Below are 22380 nucleotides of genomic sequence, written 5' to 3' on the forward strand. Positions count from 1 at the left end.
CCCACATCTGTCTGTCTAGATATGGCTTTCAAGGAGGCCAGAATAGAGATTTCAGTCATCTCTTCCTCCTACCCTTCCCTGAGGAAAATTCTGAATTTTGCCAAGTGTGGAAGAAAGATATTAGACCCAGAGGTTAGGATTCTGCTTTCTTTGGGGAGAGGGAGTCCTGGGGTAGAATTTTATCTTTCTATTCCCTTAAATATTGCTAGTCTAGGGGTAGTAATTTCTAGGATCAAGATGAATGCCTGATCACTGTTCCTGAACAAAAATAAGTTAAACATGCAAGGATTTGCTTCCTTTCCACCAAATATCAGATCGACAACAAATACACATAGTGGATAATAGAAAATACATTTACTCAAGTTCTCATCAAAGCAGAAATGAGAGAAAGTATACATAGGAGAACATAGAGCAGACAATACAAAGTGAAAGAGCTAGCTCCATTGAGTGAGATAATTCAGCTCAATGAAGACAGAAAGTCTCAGATCTCATCCAATAGGAAATTTCCCCAAGTATCTAGCCCAGTAAGCTGGGGTTTGAGACATTATACAGATTGCCAGCTCATCTACATGTCAGTGTCTTTACAGTCTTTTTTTCTCCCTCCAAGGTCTTGAAGAGATGCTGGAATGGTCCATGTTCTCTCCTCAGATAAGACACACAGTAGTTGCAAAGTATTTAGTGCAATGCCTGGTATATAGTATGTTTTAAGAAATGATTATTTCAGGGGAAGCGGGGTAGTTCAGTGGATTGAGAGCCAGGCCCAGAGATGGGAGGTCCTAGCTTCAAATCTGGCCTCAGACACTTCCTAGCTGTGTGACCCTGGGCAAGTCACTTAACCTCCATTGGCTATCCCTTACTACTCTTCTGCCTTGGAACCAATACACTGGATTGATTCCAAGATGGACGGTAAGGGTTTAAAAAAAAAGAAATGATTATTTTCTCTCCATCCTCCTCCCCCCCCCCCTGGGGCAGCTAGGTGCCATAGCCAGTTCACCCATAGTGAACTTGGTCTGGATCCCAAAAGATCTGCATTTAAACCTGGCCTCAGATAATGTGTTATCTGTATGGAGTTGGGCAAGTTATTTAACTTACATTTGCCATAGTTTCCTCAAGTGTAAAATGAGGTTAATAATAGTATTTATCTTGCTGGGTTATTGTGAAGTCCAAGGGAGATATTTGTAAAGTGCTTATCATAATATCAGACACACAGAAGGTATTTAATCAATTCTTATTCCCTTTTATTTCCTTCTCTTGAAATCTAGAAGCTGGAGGAACCCAGCTCTTTCTTCTCTCTTGGACTCACTAAATTGTGCTGCTCTTCAAACATAGATGCAGGGCATTGAGTAATCAATCTCTACCAAAGGAGGAAGAGACCTATGTAACTGGCCCTTTGAGGCAAGGCTTACCCAGAATATAAGGCTTAGAGAGAAGCTGGATTTTCTTTAAGTATTTCAAAGGATGTAAAAGGGATTAGAATAAATCTTTGTGTTTCCTCAGGGATGAATGAGGAAAAGTGGATGAAAGTTTTGCCTGATGATCTCTTCAAAGTTGCAGAAGGTCATCCTAGGTTTGAATGTAAGAAAAAACTTAGGAATGAATGTTGAGCTGCCTCTTGAGAGAGAAAGTTTCCTAAATGAAGGTGCCTTAAAAGGGAAGACTCCTAGTTATGTGTGTTGCAAATTATTCATGTTTTGGTATCCTTCTATTAGAAAGGGCATCATACCTTTATTTTTTTTTTAATTTTTTTACCAACTTCTTTTTTTTAAAATTGTATTTGGTCAATTTCAAACATTATTCCTTGGTTTCAAAAATCCATTCCTCCCTCTCCTCCCCCTGCTGGCACACAATTCCACTGTCCTTGATCAGAACCTATTCCATGCTGTTGATGTTTGCACTAAGATGTTCATTTAGAGTCTATATCCCCAGTCTTATCCCCCTTGACCCATGTAATCAAGCAGTTGTTTTCCTTCTGTGTTTCTACTCCCACAGTTTTCCCTCTGGATGTGGACAGTGATCTTTCTCATAGATCCCTCTGGGTTGTTCAGGATCACTGCATTGACACCAATGGAGAAGTCCATTTCGTTTGATTATACCACAGTGTATTAGTCTCTGTGTACAATGTTCTCCTGGTTCTGCTCCTCTCGCTCTGCATCACTTCCTGGAGGTTGTTCCAGTCTCCATGGAACTCCTCCACTTTATTATTCCTTTGAGCACAAGAGTATTCCATCACCAACAGATACCACACTTTGTTCAGCCATTCATTCCCCAATTGATGAGCATCCCCTCGTTTTCCATTTTTTTTTTGCCACCACAAAGAGCGCAGCTATGAATATTCTTGAACAAGTCTTTTTCCTTATTATCTCTTTGGGGTACAAACCCAGCAGTGCTGTGGCTGGATCAAAGGGCAGACAGTCTTTTAGTGCCCTTTGAGCATAGTTCCAAATTGCCCTCCAGAATGGTTGGATCAATTCACAACTCCAACAGCAAGGCATTAATGTCCCTACTTTGCCACATCCCCTCCAGCATTCACTACTTTCCTTTGGTGTTATTTTAGCCAATCTGCTGGGTGTGAGGTGATACCTCAGAGTTGTTTAGATTTGCATCTCTCTGATAATAAAGAGATTCAGAACACTTTTTCATGTGCTTATTAATAGTTTTGATTTCTTTAACTGAAAAATGCCTATTCATGTCCCTTGCCCATTTATCAACTGGGGAATGGCTTGATTTTTTGTACAACTGGTTTAGCTCTTTATAAATTTGAGTAATTAGACCTTTGTCAGAGGTTTTTGTTATGAAGATTGTTTCCCAGTTTGTTATTTCCCTTCTAATTTTGGTTGCATTGGTTTTGTTTGTACAAACACTTAATTTGATGTAATAAAAATTATTTATTTTACATTTTGTGACTTTTTCTAAGTCTTGCTTTGTTTTAAAATCTTTCCCTTCCCACAGGTCTGACATATATACTATTCTGTGTTCATATAATTTACTTATAGTTTCCTTCTTCATGTTCAAGTCTTTCCCCCATTCTGAATTTATCATGGTGTAGGGTGTGAGCTGTTGATCCAATCCTAATCTCTCCAACACTGTCTTCCAATTTTCCCAGCAGTTTTTTATCAAATAGTGGATTTTGGACACAAAAGCTGGGATCTTTGGGCTTATCATAGATTGTCTTGCTGAGGTCACTTACCCCAAGTCTATTCCACCGATCCTCCCTTCTGTCTCTTAGCCAGTACCATATTGTTTTAATGACCACTGCTTTATAGTATAGTTTGAGATCTGGTACTGCTAGGCCACCTTCCTTTGCATTCCCCCCCCCCATTATTTCCCTGGACATCCTTGACCTTTTGTTCTTCTACATGAACTTTGTTATGCTTTGTTCTAATTTTTGAGTGAAAAATTTTTTTGGTAGTTTGATGGCTATGGCACTAAAGTAAATAAGTTTGGGTAGGATGGTCATTTTTATTATGTTAGCTCATCCTGCCCATGAGCAGTTAATGTTTTTCCAATTGTTTAAATCTAGTTTTAACTGTGTGGAAAGTGTTTTGTAGTTGTGTTCATATAGTTCCTGTGTTTGTCTCGGTAGATAGATTCCTAAGTATTTTCTATTGTTTAGGGTGATTTTAAATGGTATTTTGCTTTCTAATCTTGCTGCTGAGATGTGTTAGAGATATATAGAACTGCTGATGACTTATGCGGGTTTATTTTGTATCCTGCAACTTTGCTAAAGTTGTTGATTATTTCCACTAGCTTTTTGGTTGAATCTCTAGGATTCTTTAAGTAGACCATCATGTCATCTGCAAAGAGTGATAACTTGGTTTCCTCCTTGCCTATTTTGATGCCTTCAATTTCTTTTTCTTCTCTAATTGCTACTGCTAGTGTTTCTAGTACAATGTCAAATAATAGAGGTGATAATGGGCATCCTTGTTTCACTCCTGATCTTATTGGGAATGCATCTAGTTTATCCCCATTGCAGATGATATTAGCTGATGGTTTTAGATATATACCGTTTATTATTTTTGGGAAAGGCCCTTCTATTCCTATGCTTTCTAGTGTTTTCAATAGGAATGAGTGTAGTATTTTGTCAAAGGCTTTTTCTGTGTCTATTGAGATAATCATGTGATTTTTGTTGGTTTGCTTGTTGATATAGTCAATTATGTGGATGGTTTTTCTAATATTGAGCCATCCTTGCATTCCTGGTATAAATCCTACCAGATCATAGTGAATAACCCTCATGATGCCTTGCTGGAGACTTTTTGCTGGTATCCTATTTAAGATTTTTGCATCTGTGTTCATTTTGGTCTATAGTTTTCTTTCTCTGTTTTTGACCTGCCTGGCTTTGGAATCAGTACCATATTTGTGTCATAAAAGGAATTTGGTAGAACTCCCTCTTTGCTTACTATGTCAAATTGTTTGTATAGTATTGGGATTAGCTGTCCTCTGAATGTTTGATAGAATTCACACCAGGCCCTGGGGATTTTTTTCTTAGGGAGGTCTTTGATGCCTGGTTCAATTTCTTTTTCTGATATGGGATTATTTAAGAATTTTATTTCTTTTTCTGTTAATCTAGGCAATTTATATTTTTGTAAATATTCATCCATATCACCTAGATTGGCATATTTATTGCCATATAATTGGACAAAATAGTTTTTAATGATTGCCTTAATTTCCTCTTCATTGGAGGTGAGGTCTCCCTTTTCATTTATGATACTGTTAATTTAATTTTCTTCTTTCTTTTTTTATTAGATTGAACAGTACTTTGTCTATTTTGTTTGTTTTTTGAAATATCAGCTTCTAGTCTTATTTATTAGTTCAATAGTTCTTTCACTTTTGATTTTATTAATTTCTCCCTTAATTTTTAGGATCTCTAATTTAGTTTTCTTCTGGAGATTTTTAATTTGTTTGCTTTCAAGTTTTTTGATTTGCATGTCCAATTCATTGACCTCTGCCCTCCCTGATTTGTTAACATATGAACTCAAGGATATAAATTTTCCCCTGAGTACTTCTTTGGCTGCATCCCATAGATTTTGAAAGGATGTCTCATCATTGTCATTTTCTTCAATAAAATTTTTAATTGTTTCTATGAGTTGTTCTCTAAGTAACTGATTATGGAGAATCATATTATTTAATTTCCAATTCGTTTTTCATTTGGCTCTCCATGTACCCTTACTGATCATTATTTTTCATTGCATGATGATCTGAAAAGGTTGCATTTATTATTTCTGCTTTTCTGCATTTGTTTGCCACATTTTTATGCCATAGTACATGGCCAATCTTTGTGAATGTACCATGTGCTGCTGAAAGGAAGGTGTATTCCTCTTTGTCCTGATTTATTTTTCTCCATATATCCATTAACTCTAATTTTTCTAAGATTTCATTCACATCTCTTACCTCTTCCTTATTTATTTTTTGATTTATCTAAATTTGATAGTGGTAGTTTCAGGTCTCCCATTAGTATAGTTTAACTATTTCCTCCTTCAATTCCACTAGTTTCTCCTTTAGAAATTTGGATGCTATATTTACCTTTCCTATCCCTTTTAACCAGATCTATTTTTACTTTGGCTTTGTCATATATCATTATTGCAACTCCTGCCTTCTTTCTATCAGTTGAGGCCCAATAGGTTTTGCTCCAACCTTTTATTCTAACCTTGTGAGTATCTACCTGCCTCATGGGTGTTTCTTGTAGACAACATGTGGTAGGATTTTGGATTGTAATCCACTCTCTTATTTGGTTTCATTTTATGAGTGAATTCATCCTATCATGTTCAAATTTATGATTGTCACTTATGTATTCCCCAGCATTTTGAAATCCTCTCCTAGTTCTGTTCTTTTTCTTTTGCTATATTCTTTGAAACCAGTGTTTTACTTTGAATCAATCTCCCTAATTCCCTCCCTTAATAGGTTTCCCTTTCTGGCCCCTCCCTTTTTGTTCCCTTCTTGTTTTTTTAGGATCTGTTAAGTTACCTCCCCCTCTCTTTCCCTCCCTTTTTGTATTCCCCCCTTCCTACCCCTCCTTAGTTTTCCCTTCTCACTTTCTCTGTAGGATAAGATAGAATTCAAGACCCCAATGGACCTAGATTCTGTTCCCTCTCAGGACTGATTTCACTGAGAGTAAGGTTTAAGTATTACCTACTAGCACTCTCTTCCTTTCCTTCTTATAAGAGTATTCTTCCCCTCCCCTTCTCATGCATATCTTTGTGTGATAAAGATTATCCTATTTATTTTGTTTCTTTAAGTGTCACTTGGTGCCATATTTGATTCCCCCTCATTTTTTTGCATATCATCTTATAGTACTTATTATCCCAATCTCTTCCTGTGAATGATTCTTCTAATTACTATAATACTGAACATATTTTTTGAGGGATACAAATAACATTTCCCCCATATATGAATATATATAATTTGATCTAATTTTAGCTCTTAAAGAAAAAAAAGTTTGAATAAAATTTTTCCCTTTCCCCCTCTTTTTTTATTTACGTTTTCATGTTTCTCTTCATCTTTGAGTTTGAATATCAAACTTTCCACTTAGTTCTGGTCTTTTCTTTACAAGTACTTGGAAATCTCCTATTTTGTTCAATGCCCATACTTTACCCTGGAAGTATATAGTCAGTTTTGATGGATAGGTGATCCTTGGTTGAAGACCCAATTCTCTTGCTTTTCTGAATATCATGTTCCAAGTCTTGCAGCCCTTTATTATGGAAGCTGCCTGGTCTTTTGTGATCCTGATTGGTGCTCCTTGGTATCAGATTTGTCTCATTTTGGCTTCTTGTAGAATTTTCTCCTTAGCTTGGAAACTCTTGAATTTGGCAATTACATTCCTGGGAGTTGTCTTTTGAGGATTTAGTGTAGAGGGTATTCTATGAACTCTTTCAATGTCTATTTTCCCCCCTTGTTCAAGAACATCAGGGCAGTTTTCTTGGATGATTTCTTGTAGTATGATGTCAAGATTTCTGTTTATTTCTGAATTTTCAGGTACACCAATGATTCTCAAATTGTTTCTCCTTGCTCCGTTTTCCCGATCTGTCATCTTCTCAGTGAGATATTATATGTTTTCTTCTATTTTGTCAATCTTTTAATTTTCTTTATTAATTCTTGCTGTTTTGCAAGATCATCGTTTCCAGTTTCCTAATTCTGGTCTTTAAAGACTGGTTTTCCTTTTCAGTTTGGTCTATCTTGCTTTTTGTGGCTTCTAGCTGTTTCTCCAATTGGGAGTTCTTGTCCTTTAATTTGTTATTTTCTTTTTGAACTGTTTCCCACTTTTCTTGCTAGAAGGCTTACATCTTTTTGATGAGTTCCAATTTAAATTCTTCAAGAGCTTGTGGACAATTTCCATTTTTTGGGAAGGTTTTGGGTTTATTTGAATTTCCTCCTTCATTTCTTCTGTAGTCTTGGTTTTTCCTCCATAAAAATTTTCCAGGGTCATCCCCCTCTTTTTTTTTTTTTTTGGTGGAAGGAGGTTGTTGTTCCTGGGCACAATTTGCCATCACTGTGAAGGTTTTTCCTTCCCTTTTTAGTCAGAAATCTGGGTGAGATGGGCAGGCTCTCTGCAAATGGAGCTAAGGAGCAAGGATTTTGACTGAAGCAAGCTCTCGAATTTCCACAGCTCCTGCTGTTTCCTGCCATTATCTGTGCTATCTTTCTGTAAGCACCCATGGTCTTCACTCTTCAGCCTTCTGGGGTTTCAGGTCTAGCTGCTCTCAGGGGTAGGTCTTTGGTGGTCTTAATCAGCTCCCAAGGACCTAGAGGTGCCCCTTACTCACTCTTGAGGTGCCCCTTGCTCACTCATTGATTCTGGCACATGCTGGTTCTGACTCCAGCTCTTTAGGTGGGGTGGGGGAGGGTAGATCAGCTCACATTTTGGTGGGATCTTTTTCACCCCCTTATAGTGTGGAAATGCCCAAATCCCATGTACCTTCAGTGCTGCACCCTATTGTAGAGTCCCGTCATTCTTATAAATTTGGGGGGTTTTTTGGGGTCTTTTGAGGTAGTCTATATCGGTGGGTGCTGAAGAGAGGATGAGCCTTGCATCTAGACTGCCACCATGTTTACCTGGAAGTCTCTCCGCCTTATGCCTTTATTAACCAAATTAGCTAGGATTCTAGGGTAAGCAGTAATAGGTATCTCATTAAATTTAGAGTCCTGATCCCCTTACTAGTGCTTATATGGATCCCCAGTTGTCCTTTTTCTGAGAAATGGGAGCTTTTCCAAGGAGTTACATGAGAATTCTCTATCTCCTTTGACATTTCTAGATGAAGGCCTTCCAGTGACTTTTATCTCTTTGACCAAAGCATGAAAAGATATTAAGATCTAGATATGTTTCAGTATGTGGACTTCTTCTACCATGGACAGCATTGTAGTACCTCCGGATTTGTGAGTCACTGCTAATGAGTACAAAAGGGCTAACCATGGGGAAAAAGGAAGACATAAAGGCAGAGCTATGCAGCATCCAGGGTCTGAGTGTCATTGAATGCATATATGCTGTCATGATGGCATTGAGTAAGTAAAATGTGACAAAGATGCTCACCAGCAGTAGGATCATTTTGGTGGCTCTGGCCTCAGGGAAGGCTTGAGTGGCGAAGTGGACACTGTGCATCTGCTGGACTCTCTTGTGGTGCTTCTGTAGGAGATAAATCTTGTAGCCACTGGTAAAGCTAATGAATGCCATAAGCACAGCATCAGGGAAGGAGAATACAATTGCATGGATTGAGGCATTGATATCATTAGCAACATTAATAGAGCAATAGCCATATTCCTTTGTCCCTGAGATGTTTCTGGTGCCCCTTGGTCCTTGAAGATTCTCAAGAACAATGATATTTTGTAGCATGTGGAAAATCCAGGAGAGGACACTAGAGGGGATAATGTATTTTGGGACTCTGGCTTTAAGGGCGATCCACATGGTATTGTTGGGACTTATGATGATGGCTTGTAAACCACTCAGGATGCAGGTCATGCTGAGGGAAAGCCCCCGAGCTACTCTGTGTAGGTAGAAGACAATTTTACAGCCAATGTCATCCAAAAAATTCTTCATTCCCAAAGCTGCCAATCCCTGAGGTAAGGCTTTGAAGAGGAGCACCAAGGAGTTGGCCAAAGCCAACTGGGCGAGAATCAGGTCTATGGATCTCAGCCTCTGGCCAGTGAAGAACATGAAAGTGAAGAGAAAAATTAGGAAGAAGTTTCCCTGCAGCCCAATTACTGTCTGTGAGAAGAAGGCAATTCTCAGGAGCATGTCCATATGAATCATGCTCTTAGTGTTCTGAGCAGCAGACTTTTAGACTGAGCCTCAGTTACCCTGAGAGAAAACAAGGATTTTATGATATTTCTGCCTATTGGTCACTCATTCTTACTCCCAAAGACCTCATGAGATGGTTCCTTCTAAGCTATAAACCAGTGTTGTTCAACCTTTTAGAGTCCGCATGCCCAAACTGCACCTTCAAGCTACCTATCAGCTGTCCTAATGACCTTAGAGAGTGGAGGGAGGAAGTGCTCACATTGGGCTGTTGAGCAGAGTGGTGCAGCATGCAAAAATGTCCTCATGTGTGGTGGGGAGGGGAATAGAGCAGCTCCCTCTGGCAGGGCACAATGCCATGCCTTTACCCCCACAGCTCTATACAGTGTGGAAGAGGCTTGAAGAGAGATAGGATTTTCAGGATAAGTCAGGCATGCAGACCAAGGTGAGGGATTTGTCTGTTGATCAAGGAGAAGATTCCAGAAGGAATGTTCTCAGGAGGAGGCAGTTGAAGCTGGCCAGGGGGAGAGGAATGGATTCTGTCTCTCTCTGGGGTTGACTGATCAAGAAAGGAGAGAGAAACCTCTGCTCTGGTTTCTTTTTTTACTGACCAATGGAGGCAAGGCTGGCTGAAGGGGGAAGAAGCTCATCTGATCTTAATAGGTCCCAGGATGAAGGACCCTTGGGGGGGGGCTTCTGGAGTTAGACTGAGAGACCTTGGTGGTTTTGTGAATTGAAAGAAGAAAAGAAGACTTAACAATTATCCTCTATATATCTGATTGTCCCCCTGTCACAGCTGTGACTTCCCAAACCTTCATAATGTTCATTTTAGATTAGGGAAACCCTCATCCCTTTTACCTCAGTTTCCTTGCCCTATTATCCCAATAAACTCCTTACCTGAGAAAAGAAAGGAAGAAATTTTTCCTAATAAATATCATAGTCCACTCAGGGGGGGAGGGGCAAAGCCACAAGCTCTAGAAGAAACTGGGAGGGAGAGGGTAGAAGAAGGGAGGGCATGAAGGGAGGAGGAGATTAGGAAAATATTGATCTATTAGCCATCAAATGGAGATCAGTAGGCAAACCCCAGAGCATTCCCCTATGGCAGCATCCCTCTAGCTCAAGCAGCATCTCTCATCTATCCCCATTTTAACTAGGCAGCCCTCAGGTGTCCCATACTAGCAGCCGTCTAGTCTGCCAGAGTATCCAGTTATCATAACCAGACATAGTTTCCACACAGATTACCTATTTATTACAATAGACATACTAAATCCAGTGATTTCCAAAAAAAGAATCTTATATATTACTTAATTACTCTTTCTGTTAGTTTTGAATCAATTATTGGATCAGTATATTATTTGTTTTCTATCTAGAGTTAGTTGACTCATTATTCGTAGTCTGTCCTTTTTATAAAAATCCAGACCACGTGGTTCCTGGGAGCTTTTCCAGGGCTCCCTTAAGGAATTGGTCTTACGGATTCATAGTTGTTCTGCCTCAGTCATATTCTGTACCTGACACTTTTCTAAGAGATAGAGATAGTTTTGACTGACCCATCACCCTACCAGTTCATTTGAATTTGTAGTTCATAGAGCCTTACACATTTTTTTTTCTAGAAACACTTCTTTATTTCTTTCAGACGCCCTCATTTCATTTTTCCTTCTATACCACTGAAAGATAGTTTTGGATCCCAGTTGTAAGATTTTGCATTTTTAATTTCAACTCATTAGATCCAACCCAATGAATTAAGAAGAGCTTAATAGGTTGGAATGTAGAGTTGAATGAAATAAAGTGAAATTCAATAGGAAAATATTTGTAGCATCTGGAGAATCCGTTCCTTTTGTTTTGGAAAGTCATACCTTCTGTCTTCAAATTGGTCCTATGTGGTAGAAAAGTGGTGAAGTGTAGGCAATTGGGGTGAAATGACTTTCCCACGATCACAGAGCTAGGAAGTATTTGAGGCCATATTTGAACACAGGACCTCCTATCTTCATACATGGCTTTTTTATTTACTGAGCCACCTAGCTGCCTTGAATTCATTCCTAGATCTTCCACCAAAAGTCACTCAAGATTCAAGGCACTGTTGGGAGCAGAGGGCACTATCCACTCGACAACATAGTTCATGAGTGCCCTTTAATGTGGTTACTTTTACTCACCATCCCATGGACCAATTCATTTTAAAATGACATTTTATCCAATGACATAAAAAGAAAATGCCAGCAAAAAGTTTCTTGCCTCTCTCTTCTTTAATCACACTGTACCATACATTATAATATGAAAGAAAAGTATATATGTATCCAAAATGAATGCATTTAATCATCTTCTGTGGTCAAGAAAGTCATGTTGAAGGGATCTTTTATTTCTTTAGGGCTGCAACAATAGATATGCACTGTCATGTGGTCATCATGCTATTATACTCAGTGGGTGTCATATCTCTGTTCTCTTACTGCCTTGTCTTTGCTTTGTGAGGGGTTGTCTGCTCTCTCCTTGGTCCATTGATTTTGTGGGGACATTGGTCTCTTGGTCTTTGTGGTCACTGTTCCTTTCTACTGCCAGCTTCTGGTTTTTATTTCTATAGGGCCATCTGATGTTTTTCTAGAATCTCATCTGCTAAGGTACAATGACAATAAAGTCTTTTTTTTGATTAGGGAAAGATGACATTGTTTTTTTTAATCAAAAAACCAATGAGATTATGAGCCATTGTACTTAGATATGGGTTGTGGGACAGAAGTCAGATATAATGTGCTATGCTAAGATTGCCTATTCTCAAAATAGATTGGGTCTGGTATTCAGTCATTGCTTTAGATAACTGTTGGACGTGGGGCTAGAAAATTGCTTGTAATTCTATGGAAGCGATCTCTCAGGCCATCTATTCCAGCTAAAAAAGAATGCTTATTACAACATGTCTGCCAAGTGGACATCCAAGCTCTGCTTGAAATCTACTGAAAAATGCAGACTCACTCACTACCTTGGACAGCTCTACTTTTTAGGAAGATAACACTTCAAGGGTAAATTTATCTCTATAAGCTCTCACCTTTTGCTCTTGGTATGTAATGAAGGACCAAATTGAACATGTCTAAAAGATTTTTAAGTGGCAGTCCTTCAAATATTTAAACAAAGCAATCATATCCTTCTGGAATACATCTATTCTCCTCCAGCAAATAGATCCTTTGTTCCTAAACGGATTCTTATATGACGTTGGCTCAAGGACTTTAACCATTCTCTTTGTCCTTCTCTGACACTTAGCAGCTTATCAGTGTCCTTTCCAAGTGGTGGCAAATAGATCTGAATACAATTCTCTGGATGTGATGTAAGCAGGACAGAATAGAGAAGGAATATCCTTAGGAGCATGGTGGTGAAGTCCAGCTAACAAGAAAGACAGAAGAGATGTTGCCTAACAAGAGCAGAGTAGAGAAGAGTTTTTATCATCTTAATCCAGCAAGCTCCTAAGAACCTATTTTAGTCCTAGCTACTTCATTATACTTAAATGTCTTAATTAGTTTCTTTACTAATTCTTGCATTTTCTAAGTAATTCTTCATGTCATCAGTACAGAGGAGAATTTCCCCCCCTTTTATCTATATAGATGCCTTTAATTTCTTTCTTTTGTTCTTTGACTAATTTTTAGTGTGTTTCATCCCTTATTGAATACAGAAACAATTTTAAAATTCATTCTGTAACATTTTCTGATCCAAATTCTCTCCTTCCCCTATACCATCCCTGAAATAGAAAGCAATATGATATGTTGTACATATGCTATGTTAAAATCCTTGGAGCAACTGACACCAGGAAGAGTATGAATACCAGGAGAAAATTTCCAGGAAAATATTTTAAAAACTCAAGAAGAGAAAGTATCTATCAAAAGTGCAGGAAGTTCCCACCGTGAGGCAATGATTTTTCTTACATTTTCAATAATTGTTATTGTTCTGTGAATGAGTTACAATGGAAAATGGAAATTCATGGGATAAGCCCTACAAGGCCACAGAAGAAAGCACCTAGAGCATAAAGCTTAGAATGAATACCTGGAAACTTTGTATGAAGAATATAGAGAAAAGATGAATACTATTTCATTATAAGAGTCATGAAACCAAGAATGAAGATTTAAACGAATCAGAAGTAAGATGAATAATAAAGAGAGTGAGGGAATTTCTATTTTGAAAAGGGAAAAAAATTAAATTGAAAACCTTATTGAATGGGACTAACTGAAAGGGAGGAGATGAAGATGAAATCTAGACTTAGTTGTAAAAAAGAATAGAAAGAAATATATAACTAGATAAACTAGAAGAGATGAACTACTACACCAAACTCTGAAAGAAAAGGGTGTTTGATGAGAAGAGGGTATTAAAGGCATGAGGAAGAGAATCAATGTGAATACAGTGTAGTAATTCATTACTGTATAGCAATAGTGGAAAAATCATAACCTGATAAAATAACCCAATTTTAGCGATAACAGTTGGAAAATATAAATGCAACTCATACTTTGAAATGTGAATGAATCAAATCATACAATAAAATGAAAAGGAGTGGTAGATTGGATAATCAAACAAAACCCTACCATCTGATGCTTTACAGCAACATATTAAACAACAAATACATACGTAAAATGAAACTGGGGGTTGGCAAAAATTGCTATGCATAAAGTGAATAAAAAAACCCAAGTGTTCCCATCATGTTATTTGATGAAAACCGCCCACAAATATTCAGAAAAATAATGAATAAGCAATTTTAGGTTATACTGAAAAGAACTAGATTTGTCACAAATCAATATCAGCAATAAACTTATGAGCTCCAAATGCCTTAATTTTCAAATTTATAAAGGAAACAACATATGCACCTCAATAAGACACAGACATTAACAGAACAGAGAAAGAAGTAATGAAGTCCTGAATTCAAATGTGACTTCAGCCACTCACAAACTCTGTGATCCTTTGGCAAATCACCTAATCTCTGCTTGCCTTAGTTCCCTCCACTTTAAAATGTGTTTAATAACAGCACCTACCTTGCAAGGTTGTTGCGATGATCAGGTGTGATAATATCTTTAAACCATTTAGCACAGTTCACAGAACTTTATATGTACCCAATAAATGTTCATCTCCTTTCTATCAGGAGCTCATCGTCTTCCCTTCTATACTCCCCCCCTTCCAAGTTTCTGCCTTCCAGAAGATCCACAGGTGATAAATCATTCAATAGGAGGCAGAAGGGAAGAATAGTTTAGCTCATGTATGCAGGCAGCTAGTTCCCCATTTGATAACAAGAGGAGAGATGCTTATTGTCTTGATGATGCCTGTTGCTAAGGCATAAGCAAGAACTTCCAAGGTTTGTCCAACTGGGTGGTCACTCCTTCCTTCTAAGGACTCCCTTTGGTGCCAATGGCATCATCGGCAGGAACCCAAGAAGGATCACCAAAAATCCCGAGGTCATGGGTAAGAGCCTGAAGGCCATGGAGACATAAGTTGCCTTTTCACTACTGTTGCTTCATGTGTAGCCCTCTGGAGTGAGAGAAGCCCCAGGACAATCACAGCCACAGCCTAGAAGCAGCCGGACGCGTAGCTTGCTCCTCAGCACGAGAAGCCAACCTCTCGTCTCCTCAAATACTGAATGTTCTTCCAAGAAATAACTGATGCAGGAATTTTGTGAGAAGCTTGGTTAGATGGTTACATATTTACCTGTGATTTATTATTCTGTAGAAAACTGTCTAGATTTGATGAGGTAAATTAAGTCTATTGTAAACCAATACTAAATTATTTACACTCATTGTGTATGTGAAAAGCTTACTTAACCCCTTAGCCTACATCATTTTCTCTATCAAATACTAGCTGTGATCAGTAAATGTTGTCACTGATCAGCACGAGGCCTTGAGTCTGTCTGTAAGTCTGTGACCCTCCTGATTCCAATCTCATTCCTCTTCTCCCGTTCTGTGACCCACAAATAATTTGTTGAGCTGGTCTCTAACATCAATGAAAGAAAGTTCTATAGAAGAGAAAGACTGAACTGGGGAATGAACAGGTGAATAAGAAGGTATATATGTAACCGTCCCAAATGGAGGTGTCTCTTGTTATATTCTGGTTCTTAGGAATGTAGAGGAAAAACGTCTGCCACCTGAGTGGAGATGATGAAGATGAGCTTTCTAATCCCACATGTGCCACCACATCTAGCCAGTCCTTGAGACCCAACAATTGATTGATACTCATTGGAGATGAAAACTTTACTTAGCAAAAATGAAAGTTGGTGAGCCATTCTGGGGATGGCTACCTCTTCTAGGTTGGTGGTTCTGGGACTTAGAGTCCAATCTGTGGCGTTCTAGCCCCTATTACCCCCACTGGCTTATTATTGATTTCAGAATTCTGTGATGTCCTCAGTATGGATGCTCAACATGAAATGTATATCCAAGGCACTATCATACTGCTCTCTTCTTCACTAAGCCCAAGCAAATCACAGACTGTATGAAATAGTCTTCCACAAACCTCATTGTGATGTGTGCATAAGTTCTATGCACATATCATCCTTTTAACTCTGGTGTGCTATCTAGTTTATAACAAGATCTTATTTATTGAATAATCCCTTCTACATGTAAGCAATCATATGATCGCAGGGTCATAAGATTATGATTAGAGCTAGAAGGGACATGAGTGGCCATCAGATCCAACTATCTTATTTTTACATATAAGGAAACTGAGGCAAACAATGACTTCATATATAATAGTAAATATCAGAGTTAGGTTGTTAACTCAGGTCTTCCTCTCTCCAAGACTTTGCTCACCTAGTATGAGAAATTAATTATCTCTCCTTTCCAACTATTCTCCCAGCCCCCCAAAGAGCACTGATTCAGATCAATGTGATCAAGAGTGCATGGCAGTGATCTGTGGATGCACAGGAAAGAGCTTGTGGTGGTGTTCAGACACATCATTCCTTTAATAGACATTTTCCTTTTTCTCCTGATGTCTCCTATGACCTAGAGATTTATTTCTATGAAATAAAGGGATATAAACGAGGACTAAGAGTATTAAAAATGGCACAAAATAGATAGAGAATGGAAAAAGAGGAAAGCCAGAGGCTTCAGAGAGCTCTGAGCATGAAGAGGATAGAGAAAGCTGGACTTAGAGGAGTAAAAGAGTCCCTCGGCAGGAACAACATTCTTACTGGATTCTAAGATAACAATCCCCAGCCCTGCTCCAGAGGCTTCCCTCCATTACCTTCTATGTACAACAAGCAAAGAGCTCGCCCTACATTCTGTGCTCCTCTCCCCACCCTGAAAGGACTCTCTTTCTCTGGCTGAGGAGAGTCCTTGTACCTGAGGTTGAACCATGGAAAGACACTTACCTGGCTCTCCTCAGTTCCTGGGTCTGAGGAGGACTCTGGCAGTCAGTGTGTGTATGTGGGGAGCAGATCCAGGTCCTAGTTATAGAGCCCTGATTTCCCTGCTTGGCTGTGCCTCCAGAGTAGTAATCATCACGTCAACTGAAAAGAAACATTTCTTGACATCTTGAGGTCCCTGAAGCTTTCTTCCAGGTGAAAATCACAAAAACAATTTCTGTTGATGAACCACAATTCCCCAATAGAAATGAATGACTAAAAATATAAAGCAATTACTAGTGATTAGTGAAAAGGGCCAAACAAAGGGCAGAAGTTAGGTAAGGTAGTTTTCTGAATCTGTGTGGAGAGGAGACCTGAAGCTAAGCCAGGAACGGAGATGAATTTTATATGGGTTATACTTGAGAAGTGAGGGCCTCTGAAACTATCTGCCCATGAGACTGGATTCAGGGATCTCTCTCTGAGTGTGCCCAGGTCCAAGAGGCATCCTTCCATTTTCTTCCTATTTGGTGTTATCAAAAATTCCTAAAGTGTCCTCATATTCATTAAATCAGAGAAGAGACTCTTATTTATTCTTCCAATACCTCAGGCCTATTAATCTGTTTGGTGAGTGAGGAAAGGCTCTACATAAGGGGTTTCCTCACCTAACTTTCTACCATTTCCCACCCTACAAGGGTTGATGTCCTTGCCCTGACTACTCATGTTTCCCAACCCTTTCCAGCTTTCCTCTTATGTCAAGAGAGACTACTTCTTCATATCCCAACTGTTCTTGTTTGTCTTCCCTGTCTTCAAGGTCTTCAGATTCTCCTAAACATCCCCAAAGTACTGGGCCCATTGGAATAGTAATGGTTCAGTGTGATAATCTAGCAACTAATTCAATTCCGGTCACCAAAGTGTGGGTCCATTACCTCTCAGGTTGGTGGAGTAGATAGATGTCTGTTAATACCCACTTTGTTGTTATTCAGTCATTTTCAGCCATGTGCAACTCTTTGTGAGGCCATTTGGAATTTTCTTGGCCAAGATACTGGAGTGGCTTATCATTTCCTTCTGTAGTCCATTTTACAGATGTGAAGACTGAGGCAAACAGGATTAAGGGATTTTCCCAGTCATACAACTGGTGCTTCAGACCAGATTTGAATTTAGTCAAGCTTCTGGTTCTAGTTCTGGAGCTCTATCCATTGAGCCACCCAGGTTCCTAATCGTAACTGAATATGATTCTGAATATATTTCCAATTCTAATTAATCAATGTATGATGCTGTCTCTGACAGCTTTATACTATTTTGAATTGCCTTAATTTCTTGATCTTGATGAGGAATATCAGGATTAACCCAATGAAACCATGACACATGCCTTGGAGAAGACCCTGAAAATGTTCCTGTACAAAAATGGTTGAGACCAACCCTGAGAGGTCCTTGAGTTCCAGTAGATGACTCCAAGGCTGTTGTTTTCCATTGCTATCAAAGTTATATCCTGGCTGGTGAGAAACATCTCCTGTTGCTAGACAGAAACTTCTTCCTTATTGCCTATTCCCAGAGATGCCCTTCCCTGTTTCTTTGAATACTATAGAACTTGTAACTTTCTCTCCTCCCTGGACTTGGTTCTATTCCCAACCCTAGCACATGTGTCCTTGTTTCCTCTCTCTTAAAGGAAATAAATAATTTTGATCAGCATTCTGTAGTCCTCTGGTATTCACAGATAATATATAATGCTGAGACTTACTTATTTTTAGGGGAAAGTAATCCTGACATAACCCACAACTTTTCTTCTTATTCTTCCCTGCCAGGCTCTTTCCCCAAGGGTGTCTATCAAACGTGGTACCAGTCAATAAATAGCACCAGTCTCTTTCTAGGTACCTCCACCTTTTCTTCTCAAGTCTCTCTTACATCCTCTTCATCTAGCTTCTGATGTCATCATTCAACATAAAGTACTTTCTCTAAAGTTATGAATGATCTCTTGGTTATTCCATCTCATGGCTTTTCCTCAGTGCTCCTCTTCCCCTTTTCAAACTAAATTAAAATTTCCCCAAAGTTACATGTAAAGACATTTTCTAATATTTTAAAAATACTTTTTAGGCTCAAATTCTCTCCTTCCCCCTTACCAACTCTCCAATGCTAAGATGGGAAGCAATCTCATATAGGTTTTACATGTGCAATAATATAAAACATTCTTCCATATTAATCCTTTCATGGAAGGAAACCTGAGTAAAAAAATAAGAAAGGAAGTGAAAAAAGTTTACTTTGTTCTGCATGTAGACATCGACAGTTCTTTCTCTGGGAGAATATGACTTTTTTTTTACCATGAGTTCTTTCAGATTGTTTTTGATCATTGTATTGCTTAGAATAACTAAATTATTCATAGGTATTCATTATATACTGGAGATTTTTTCAGTGTAAGGAATGTGAGAAAGCTTTTAGTTCTTATTATTCCTTTATTAAGTATTAGCAAATTCACACTGAATAGATACTCATCACTCAATGTGAGAAAGCCCTCAATTCATGAGGGAGCCTCATTAAACACCAAGAATTCATACCCTTTGAGTATAGTGTCTGTGGGAGAGTGTTTAGTTAGAAGGGAAACATAACAGAGAGTGCATGCTGAAGTGAAACCTTTTGCATGCAATGAATGTGGGAAAGCCTTCACCTGGAGTGGACACATTACTGAAGAATAGAGAGGAAAAAGGAAGAAAAACCTTACATGTTCTAATATTTGTAGCAGCTCTTTATATGGTAGCAAAGAACTGGAAATTGAGGGCATGTTCATCAATAGGCAAAAAACTAAACAAATTTGTGGCATAGGATTGTGATGGAATACTCCTGTGCTGTAAGAAATGGTAAGCAGGTTAATTTTAGAAAAATTCAGAAAGATCTACCTGAAATTCTGAAGAGTGAAATGAGCAGAACCAAGAAAACATTACACAGAGGAACAGAAACATTATTTGAAGAATGACTTATGTGTCTTCACCTTCAGAGAAAGAACTGATAAATAGAAAGGTGTGTGTGTGTGTGTGTGTGTGTGCATGTGTGCGCTAAATGATGCCTTCTCTATTGCAAGGAGGGAAGAGAGAGTTAGAGACACCTGAGACTTAGTGTAACAACTAAATAAATTATAAAAAATAAAAGTATAATAAAAAGAAATCCATCAGTGTCATGAATGTGGGAAAGAATTTTGCCAAAATTCAAACCCTAATCTACATCAAAGAAATAATACTGGAGAGAAGCCCTTTCAATCTAATGAATGTAGGAAAACTATTAGTGATAGGACATCTCTTATTTATCATCATAAAATCCATTCTGTAGAGCAACCCTATGAATGTAGTGAAGGTAGGGAGGCTTTCAACCAGAAAGGAAAACTTACTGAATATCAGAAAATTGATACCAGAGAGAAACCTTTTAAAATACGGAAGATGGAAAAGCCTTCAGCCACAGGGGTAAATTTACTTAATATTAAAAAATCAATACTAGAGAGAAACCTTTTTTTTGTGAAATGAATGTGGAAAAGCTTCAATTACTGGTCATCTTCAATTTATCAGCAAATTCATATGGAAAGAAACAACCTAAAGGAAATTAATGTGGAAAAGCCTCTAGTCAGGAAATATTTTATTCCACAGCAGAGAATTCACACTGTTGGGAGAAACCCCCTCATGAAATTTAATTAGTAGGGGAAAGTTAGTTGTATCCTTAAATTTTGATATTTTCTTTCTCATTGTCACTTTCTCTAATGAAAGTATTGATTTTTTTTCTGATCTATTTGTTCTTTAGGATAAGGCTATTTAATTTCCAATTAATTTTTAGTCTTTCTTTTTGTTGCTTTTTGTTGAGGGTATTTTTTTTGTATTATGATCTGAAATGTATTTCATATTTCTGATTTTCTACATTTTGTTGTGATGTTTTTTAATGCTATGTTCTATGGTCAATTTTTGTGAAGGTGCTATGTAATGCTGAGAAAAAGCTGTATTCCTTCTATTCCCATTCAGTTTTCTCCAAAAGCCTATTATATCCCACTCTGCTCCTTTTGCCATGTGAGGTTTCTTTCCCTCTTTGGTTTTTGTGTAAAGTGACTCAGTCTGATCTCCTTCCCCTTTCCATTTTGCAACTTCATCACCTCTGGTGAAATCATAGTGTGTTGGGCTTTTCTGAGTTCTGCTGTTCTCACTGATGCTGAGCTGCTTTGGATTATGTTGTCTTCCCCCTCCCAGTGAGACAAGTTTCTCTTGATTTCTCTTGTTTTGTGGTGATTTATTTTCATGTGTGTGTGTGTGTGTGTGTGTGTGTGTGTGTGTGTGTGTGTGTGTGTAGGGACCAGGAAGTGGAATGTCCTTTACTCTATTTTCTTAGCTTTCAGAATTAGGAAAGCTTTGAATAGTGACTAAACTCTTTGAAAGTATGACACCATGAAATGGTGATTTGTAATAACCACCCATACATTATACATTTGATGTATCTTTATTTCCCCATGAGAACTTTAGACTGTAAGGATCTGGAGTAAGTATCACTAAAGTTTGCCATGTGTCACACAGTAGTCAAAATTGCAACACTGGGTACCTATTGTTTGATACTTTGAGAGGTGAAGACACTGTCCTTTCTAGGATGTTCCTCAGTGCTATTATGAGGGGGAGGCACAATACTTAACTCAGTCCATCATGGGAAGCTGGTGCAGTATCAGAACTGCCTCCTAACCTATAAGATTAAAAATCATTTGACGTTCCTTTTGTTCTAAACTTCATTTAGTAGTAGTCTCTGGGTAACCGAGGATGACTATTGTCTTTGTGTGTTTTTGTGCACAAAGACACTTGTGCGTGAAGATTTAAGTGGAAGGGTCGATGCACAGAGACAGTCCTGCTCTCTCGGCGTTGGAAGCCTGGGTCCAGTGGTATGAAAAGTCGTTACACCTGGAGACTTCCTCAGCTGCAATGGATGGCCGTGTTGTCTTTTGTGCTCCAACACGCCCTGAGCACTCCACAGTGCCTTGCTGCTTCGCCCTCTCAGCCGTTGAACCTTCTTGTTGGTTTCTTCCGCCTGTTCCGCCGAAGCAGTCTTCACATGCTGGGTGAGCAAGGCCCTGGTTCACCAGGGGTCTACGACCCAATGGCTACCCTCACAAGGTTTAGCTGGCCTGTCGAATCCATTGCCTGGGGTGTGGCCACTGCCGCATGCTAGCAGCTACTGGGAGCCACAAGTGAGAGCTGAGTGTCAGGTGGGGGTCAGAGGCTGGAGAGCTGCCCTAGGAGGGCATGACAAGCCCTTCATACCAGAGATACCAGAGATACTACCCCTCCCTGAGCACCCCATACACCCCTAAACTTCATAATCATTAACAAAACATACATGAGAATGCTCACAAGTTAAATCATAAATTCCAGTCTTTAAAGTTGGCTAAGCCATTCAAAGTTTATATTAATTGTGACAAGATGGCAACACTAATATCACATTGATTTCATGGTCCCTTTGGGAATGCTTTTTCTTCTGGTTATTTTTATGTGTAGCATTGTTATTCCTTAGGGCTTACTAGCCAGTGTCTATACTGTCCTTTTCTTTTTTCCTTGTAATTTCTAATTTGTGTTTTCTGGAGGCACACTGATATTCCATTCCATTCATTTATTGAGATGTGTTTCACCATTCCCTCCTTTCTAGACAAATGGGTTATTTCTAGTTTGTGACTAGTATGATCAATACCCCTGTGGAGGCTGAGCAAACCTGCCCCTTCAGGAACCACATTCAGGTCATGAAGTCCTGTTGAGAACAGATTCTTTGATGCTGGGCAATCTCTACCTTGCTGCTGAGCAAATTTTTCCATTTCCCCTGCTACTCCCTACCCCCTTGCTCTTTGTATGTATCTACGTATCAAGGCTTCACC

The 22380-nt window shown here is 38.7% G+C and overlaps 2 protein-coding genes across 5 annotated transcripts in view; one reads left to right on the forward strand and one right to left on the reverse strand.

Moving 5' to 3' along the window:
• LOC100023417 (zinc finger protein 420-like) overlaps positions 1–22380 on the forward strand; it is a 621149-nt gene that overhangs the window by 130449 nt on the left and 468320 nt on the right. The gene's annotated exons all lie outside the window — the stretch shown is intronic.
• On the reverse strand, positions 8243–9238 carry monDomV1R1292 (vomeronasal 1 receptor monDomV1R1292). The gene is given in 1 exon segment (NM_001166821.1): positions 8243–9238. A coding segment is annotated over 1 exon segment (996 nt).

The sequence above is a fragment of the Monodelphis domestica genome, chromosome 4 (genome assembly GCF_027887165.1).
Source record: "Monodelphis domestica isolate mMonDom1 chromosome 4, mMonDom1.pri, whole genome shotgun sequence".
Lineage (NCBI taxonomy): Eukaryota > Metazoa > Chordata > Mammalia > Didelphimorphia > Didelphidae > Monodelphis > Monodelphis domestica.